The 7688-nt window shown below is 36.1% G+C and overlaps 1 protein-coding gene across 3 annotated transcripts in view; it reads right to left on the bottom strand.

The window, feature by feature from the left end:
• Positions 1 to 7688, bottom strand: part of TRAPPC10 (trafficking protein particle complex 10) — a 104921-nt gene that overhangs the window by 51916 nt on the left and 45317 nt on the right. For all 3 annotated transcript variants that reach the window (XM_027875508.1, XM_027875509.1, XM_027875510.1), the window contains 2 exons: positions 4424 to 4535; positions 3068 to 3315 (listed from right to left, as the gene is read on the bottom strand). In XM_027875508.1, the coding sequence (XP_027731309.1) occupies positions 3068 to 3315; positions 4424 to 4535 (360 nt within the window). The remainder of the gene's footprint in view (positions 1 to 3067; positions 3316 to 4423; positions 4536 to 7688) is intronic.

Raw genomic sequence — 7688 nt, forward strand, 5'->3', positions numbered from 1 at the left:
AGAAAGACTATGAGTTCAATAAATAATAGCCACCAGGATGTGAGTGATAAATTTGAATTCTTCAGGGAAAAAAAACCAACGGATTTTTCTACCTTGTGTTTTTCAATTTGCAGATTAATTTCTTATTTTTGAACATTTTGAACATTATATTTGAACCCATTCTTGGCATGCTAGTTAATTCTAAGGGTATGTGAAATGTAGAAGAGAAAGCAGATGGCAGTTTGTAGAAAAAGAAAAAATCCAAGGTAGATTTAAGTGTAGGTGAAAAAGAAAGTAATTTAACATGCTCACACCCCTTCACTCATATGAAAAAAAGTTTTAAATTAAGTATAGTCATGGGGTGAGTGGTGGGTGGGACTAGACCTGTGATTTTACTGGGGAAGAAACCTTCCAATTGAAAAACTCTTTTCACTGTCTTATTTGACTTGCCTGTGATGTTAAATGACTTGCCCTGGTCACATAACTGGAATGTGTCAGAGTGAAAAAGTTAGCCCAGGTCTTCTTGACTCCAAGGCTGACTCTTGAATCTACCATACCATGATGCTTCTCCATTCCTATTGAAACTGTGATGTAGTTCCACTGTTTTGCAGAATAATTTGGAATTATGAAAAAAAGTTACAATACTGTTCATATACTTTGTCCGAGCAATACTACTATGAAGTTTACTGACAGCAAAAGAGGCTCAACTACATATAAACATTCATAGCAACACTACTTGTTAATAGCAACAAGTTGGAAGCAGACCATGGTATATAAGAGAATGTTCTTTCATATGGTAAAAGAACAGTATTGTGCTACAAAGGATAGTTAGGAAGAATTTAAAGAAACTTACGAAAACTTGTTTATAGTAATGCAGAGAGTAAGTCAGAATTATATAGACAACTACCAATATTTAAACAAAAAATAACTTTAAATAGCAACATTAATCAAAACCAATTTATTAAAATTAAAGTACACATAATTAGTTCTAAGGAATCATTATTAAGACACTACTTCTAAGGAAATACTAAAGTGCAAGGCTGCATGTACTATCTGTTTCAATTACTCTTCTATGATGTTTTGTTTAACTGCTTTTTGGAACTTGTAGACTGGAGGATCTAAATGTGAGTTTTGTAGGTCTGTATGATGTATTGTCAGCTAGCTAATACTACAATCAATTATGTACAAAAAAAGATACATATAGGATAAACTGGAGATCATCTCAGAGGAAAGGTACTAAAAGGAGGACAACAGAGGCTTTTTTCAGATGATGAGAATTTAGCTGAGACTTGAAGGAAGCACTATTATGTGGAATATATTACAACTGCTGCAATGTTGATGAAGTTAGATATTAGGATTTCCTCAAAATAATATGACTAAAAATATCAACAGGCATAAATTAAAATAAATTAAGGATTACGATTTTTTATTTACATAGTGGCAGAAGCTACAATTCTAATAAGAATTAATCTTCACCAGAATAGCAAAATTACCAGCTAAACAGAGTAAAATGAAAATATTTACTCGGGATATTAAACAATAAATTAGTATACGAAAAGTAACACAATGGAATCTGGTTTCATATATAATTTCTTTCATGGGTAAAGAAATATTACTCATAATATGTGTCAACTTGAGCAAGTCACTTAACTGCTCTGGGCCTGGGTCTCCATGATGTCTAAGGTCCCTTCTAGTTCTAAATCTCTAACGTCTATAATCTTTTTTAATGAAAAGGGACAGGACAAAATGAGTTTCATTACAAAATTCTTAAGAGCTAATATCACAAGACTAGAGTCACTCAGTTCTATTAAATAAACATTTATTCAGGCCCTTTGTACAATGCTCATGAAGAAAAGAATCACCACCATAAGAAAAAAGAGACGCTACCTCTAGAGATATTTTTGTCAAAGATGCTACCTACTGAACGACAAATGCTAGTGACAAACTTTCCACGGAAATGGGGAGATCTCCTGACAGCTGATAGATACTAATATGATTTTTAAAAATACCTTGAGATACAAACTCAAAACACATATCATGATTAAAGTCAATAATGTCTGTAGAACCAGAGTAATTTTTTTTAGTTTTACTGATGCCATTTGTTTTCACATCTCATTCATTCCAAACACAGTTTCTTTACCCAGTAAATCTTCCCTTGTAACAAAAGTTAAAGAAGAAAAGTTACTTCATAAAAACAGGATACAGTGACTGCATCTGACTGCATACAACATTCCAACGTGCAGTTACCCACTTCTCCAAAAGGAGGGAGGTACATTTTCTCATCTCTTCTCTGGCAGGTCTCTGACAGCTTGGTCTTCATAATTATATACTATTCAGTTTCATTTGATTACTTTTCCTCTCATTCTTATAGTCACTGTGTGTATTAATTTCTTGATTCTAGTTACCTTATTGAATCAGAGTAATTTAGAAAAATGAATAAAAATAATCTAGAAGAATGATTATAAGTTTACAATGATTAAATTCAGGGATGGGAAAGCAACTTAAAAAGATAATGCCAGAGGTACCAAAAACAAGGGTAGAATCTCTCCCAGCTTAAAGCTGGAAGTGACAATTGGTCCAATTATACCATCAGTATGGTGAAGATCTTCCCATTTGAAGAGGAAGAGGGACCTATGTCAGAGTAGAAGTAGTAGTTTCAAAGGAATAAGAATAGGAAGTAACAATTTTGAAAGTAAAGAAGACCATCTCTGTGTGTAGCTGAGATGGGGTGGAGCTAAAGATTTAACAGATTTAAAAAAAAGTTAAATACAGAACAGAATCAAGAATGAAATATCAAAATATACAAAATGTGAAATATACAACAAATATACAACCTTTTAAGTGTCTTGAATCTCCTTGGCAGTACAATGAATCCAATGGACTCCTCAGAAAAATGTTTTTAAATACATAAGATTACAAAGGAAACCAATTATATATTGGAATATAGTTATCAAAATAACTTTGAAAATTTATACCTATGGAATATGTCTTCAATAAATAAAAGCAGTTTAATACCATGGATGTCAGAGTATAGAAATGTTTATTATTCATCAAGATAATATAACAAAAAATAAGATATTAAACTCACTTCTAGTAGCTTGAGCTCCTGCACACAATTGTGAAGGAGTTCCAGTGCACGCTGAGATACTTCCCATGGTCTCTGTAAAAAGATGAGCAATGTGCATTGTCGAGAAAACAGGTAACTTCGAAGATCTAACAGCGTAGCTTCTTGACTCTGTATCAGCTCCCGTTTTTCCATATCTATCGGCTTTCGGAGAATCAATCCATTCCAGCTCTTCACTGATTGGCAGAAGAAAGTCAGCCAGTTTGCACCATCTAAATAAATGAACCAATTATGGGTTAACCTGTCTTACTATGACAGCAAAAATGGCAGAGTAGGAGGAAGCAGTGGCAGCTATGCCCCATAACTACTCTAACAACAAAGAGCAGCATACTGTCATGAATGTGAAATCCAAGAAAAAACTATATTGACTCATTTTTCTGAACCAGATCAGCCTAAGAAAGAGAGGGGTCTGTGAGTACTGGGGACAGTCTAGCCAAGAAAGTGAGGTGCAGGGCCTTCTTTCTAGTGAGGGGACTCAATGAGGGCCTGTAGCTACATACTGGGGCAAGAAGTAGTACTAGATTCAGCAGGGACAGGGCCTGACATTGTGCAGAGAACAGAAACAATTGCCAACTGGAAGCTTTGTTGTTCAGACCCCAGAACTAGACTGCAGACCCAGTGTAGACTCAGGAGGGGGACTGTGCCTAGGGCAAAAACATGCAGCTGCACAGCAGGCAGGCAGACGAAAAGCAAGCAGCAGTTATGTGGCTCTGACAGTTGGGCAGGTCCCATGAATCAGCTGCCAGACTAATCTGAAATGTGCAGCTGAGTAACCAGGGCAGGAAGTTCAGACCAAGAGGGAGCTTACAGTTCTGTCACTTAAAAGCTACAGAAAGCCTTCCAACTAGCTGAAAGGAACTGAGGCCAGCAGAAGTCTCCTACAGTTCCTACCAGAGCCAAACCTATCATTGTATTGCCCAGACCTCAAATGGATCTTGAAAAGCTCAAACCAAGGGGGTAGCAATCAGACTTCAGCCTAGATTATACTTTTTGGGGGCACTAAAATTTTGCAGGACCCTGGCCTGAGCCATCCCTAAGATTATGAACACAAACTGTGATCAAACTCCAGACATTCCCTCTAGAAGGGCACAAAACCTGGTTCAAATATTATGTCATAATTCAAGAAGACTGAAAGAATGACTTAAACAAGCTCCCTTTTGCTTTATAAACACACACACACACACAAGGATTTTTACTTAACTATGATTCTATGATTTCTAATAAAAGAAAATGAAAATTCATCTACCACATGTACTTGCATAATTACTGCATTTTTTTACTCTTAATTTTTCCAGTAGAGAACCGTTATTCTCTACTTACCACCTGCACCAAAGTTGACAACATATTGAGAGAATAGGGCATCCAATTCATCATACTGTACCAAGGCATCTTCAAACTGCTGTAGCATCTCAAAGACAAAGGCAAGTTCTTCCTAGTTAGAAAGGTAAAAAGAAAAAATATACAATGTACATTCAGAACTATTTTTATGTATTATACATAAAGTTACTTCTGACAAAAACTATCATTTAGAAAAAAATTGTCTGTCCATGGCAAAGACCTTCATTATCCAGGTATCACCACAGACTTAGGGCCACTAGGAAGGACAAATGTTTCTCCATATGATAAATGACTAATCTCATGAGATTCCTTCAAATAATCCCCTTACATGCTAAAAATCCAAGTGGATATTTATTCTGGTTTGCTGACTACTCTACTCCACTGTCAAGCAACAAAGTCTAAGGTCAGAAGAGAAATGGCTAAATTAAGATTTTTTTATATTTATGAAATGTTTTTAAAGTTTTAAGAGGAACTGTATTATACAACTACCAAGGGAGTTATTTTGTACAACTAAAAAAAAAGATAACAGAATTATTCTCAAGGAACAAAAGGTCAAACATCTCAAGGGAAATATGAAAAAAGTGGGAAGGAAGGGGATCTGACAGTACCACATCTCAAACTTTGCTACTACTAAGCAATAATCATCACACTACCTGGTACTTGTTTAAAATAAGAGAAGTATGAATATAGAGAAGAATGGAAATTTGTGCAGTGAAGAAAATAATATATACAAAAGACTACAAATATAAATGGAAAGAACAACCAGTAAAAAATGAATGGTGTAAAATTACAAATAAAAGCACGGCCCAGTCTGATTCCTTTTCAGAGGCGAGAGGTCCACAGGTATGGAATATTGCATACATATTTTTAGACTTATTTCAATATAGTAATCAGTTTTGCTAATGTTTTTTCTCTTCCTGTATTTCTTTAAAAAAAAATCTGTTGTAGGAGATGGCTCTCTGGTAAAGGGGATGAGGAAGGATAATGGGAGGCAATTTTGCACGTGCAACAAAATATACCAATAAAATTATTTAAAAAAAAATAAAAGATGAAAAATAGAAGCAGACCAGACTAAAGGAGAATGAAAAATAAACTCAAAAATGTACCAAAAAATACAGCAAGCTTCAGGAGTGGGCTAATAAATGTTTAACAACTTGCTCTCTGGGGAAAAAAAAGACAGGAACCAGTGACACTTGTACATTGTTACATGTTCTCCATCACTTTCTTAAGTCTAGACAATCAACAAAACAAATCTATCCCTGATTTGTAGCATTTGCTAACTTCCAAAGGTGTTAATACCTGAAAATTTAAGAATGAGCTCTTGCAAGCTGGGCTAGCACACCTTCAGAGAGTTCTCCCCTACCCTAATATCCCAAATCTTCCAAATAGAGCTAGAAAATGCACTAGACCAAATCCGGATGGAGAAATTCAAGAAAAAGTTAGCCTACATCAACACAGGGAGACAGAGAGGTCTGTAGACACTGGGGACTGTGTCTGGCCAGAAGCACACCACACAAACTCCAGCACAGAGAGAGCCTACACACCATGGCAAATTCCAGGCCTATACCAAGCCACCTCGACTTTATTCATAGTGCCAAGAACAGGTCATATTGGCAGCATTGTCACTCCCCACCTATATCTAAGTCACAGTCCCAAGGTAGAATGAGAAGGGGACCTGTACCACGTTCCAAGGTAAGGACTGGTGACAGGCCCTAGGCTGTTCTGAGAGAGAAGAAAATTCAGAAGCAAATAGCAGCAATGTGACTTGGAGTCCAGTAGCAGAGAAGGGCTTCAGTTCCAACTTCTAATCCAGTCTGAAGCCTGAAGAGATACAATCAAGGAGGGAAGCTAAAACCAACAGGGAACCTGGAGTTCTGTCACTGAACCAGCAGAGCTTCTAGATGACTGAAAGGGGTTGACCCAACCCAGATCAGGAACTTGCAGAGCTCAAACCAGGGGGCAGGGCAGCAATTAGACTTTGCCCTGGATCACATTACTCTGATAATACTAACAACAGATCCCCAGTGCCCCTGAGACATTGGAATAACAAAATTCCATACCCCAATAAAGCAGCAATAGGAATAGCCAAGAATTTCCCTGCAGAAGTGTACAGGGCCCAGGGCAAGCATCAAGTCTAAAGTCAAGAAGTAGGCTAGAAGAATAAACAAACAAAAAAAGCCATAAAGACCTAACAGCCATAAAGAGCTATTTTGATGACATAACTTCAGAAGAAGAGAATGCCTCCAAAATATCTGCAAGCAAAGACTTAAAGGAAAACACAGCCTGGGTATAACTTCAACTAGAATTCCTGGAAGAGATAAAGAATTTGTTTTAAAAGAGTTAAAAAAAGGACTTCAAAGAAAATCAACAACTTGGCAAAAGAAGTTTAAAATCTTGCTTAAGAAACAAACCCCCTGAAAATCAGAATGGACCAAAAAGAAACCATTGTCTCCATGAGACAAAATGGAATATTAAGGCAATGTCAACAATTTGAATAAAAAAAAAAAAAGAAAATGTAAGGTATTTCACAGAAAAATTAACTGACCTGAAAAACAGATTTAGAAGAAAAAATTTAAGAGTCACTGGACTATCTAAAAGCCATGACCAAAAAAAAAGTCTATATATCATATTCAATAAATTAAAAAACTGCCCAGATTTCTTAGAACCAAAAGGCAAAGTATAAATACAAGGAATCCTCTAGTTACCTCCCAAAAGAAACCCCAAAATAAAAACTCCCAAGAATGTGATGGCCAAAATCCAGAGTTTCCAGGTCAATTAAAAAATAATGCAAGCAACCAGAAAAAAAGAATTCTAGTACTTCAGAGCTAGCTATAGTCAGGATCATACAAGATTTAGCAGCCACCACAATAAAGGAGCAGAAAGCTTGGAATACAATATTCCAGAAAGCAAACTCAGTAACACAATTTTCAATAGCCTCTAGAATATAAAGTACTGTGCCCCTATACTTGAAAAACAAAAAACTGGGAAACCAGAAAGTAAATTGGGGAAAAATAGGTTTAGATCAGAATTTTATATACCATATACCACAAGAAGTTCTAAAAGGATAATAGATTTAAATCAATTGGTCAAAACACATTTATTGCACTCTTACTATGGGCTAAGCACTATGCAATTGTTGGGAAAACAAAGAAAAAGCAAAAATGGTTCCTACCCCAAGGGTAAGAAAACAAGTGTGTATGTGTGTGTGTGTGTGTGTGTGTGTGTGTGTGTGTGTGTGTGTGTGTGT

Source organism: Vombatus ursinus, unplaced genomic scaffold, assembly GCF_900497805.2.
Source record: "Vombatus ursinus unplaced genomic scaffold, bare-nosed wombat genome assembly UNPS02014809.1, whole genome shotgun sequence".
Classification (NCBI taxonomy): domain Eukaryota; kingdom Metazoa; phylum Chordata; class Mammalia; order Diprotodontia; family Vombatidae; genus Vombatus; species Vombatus ursinus.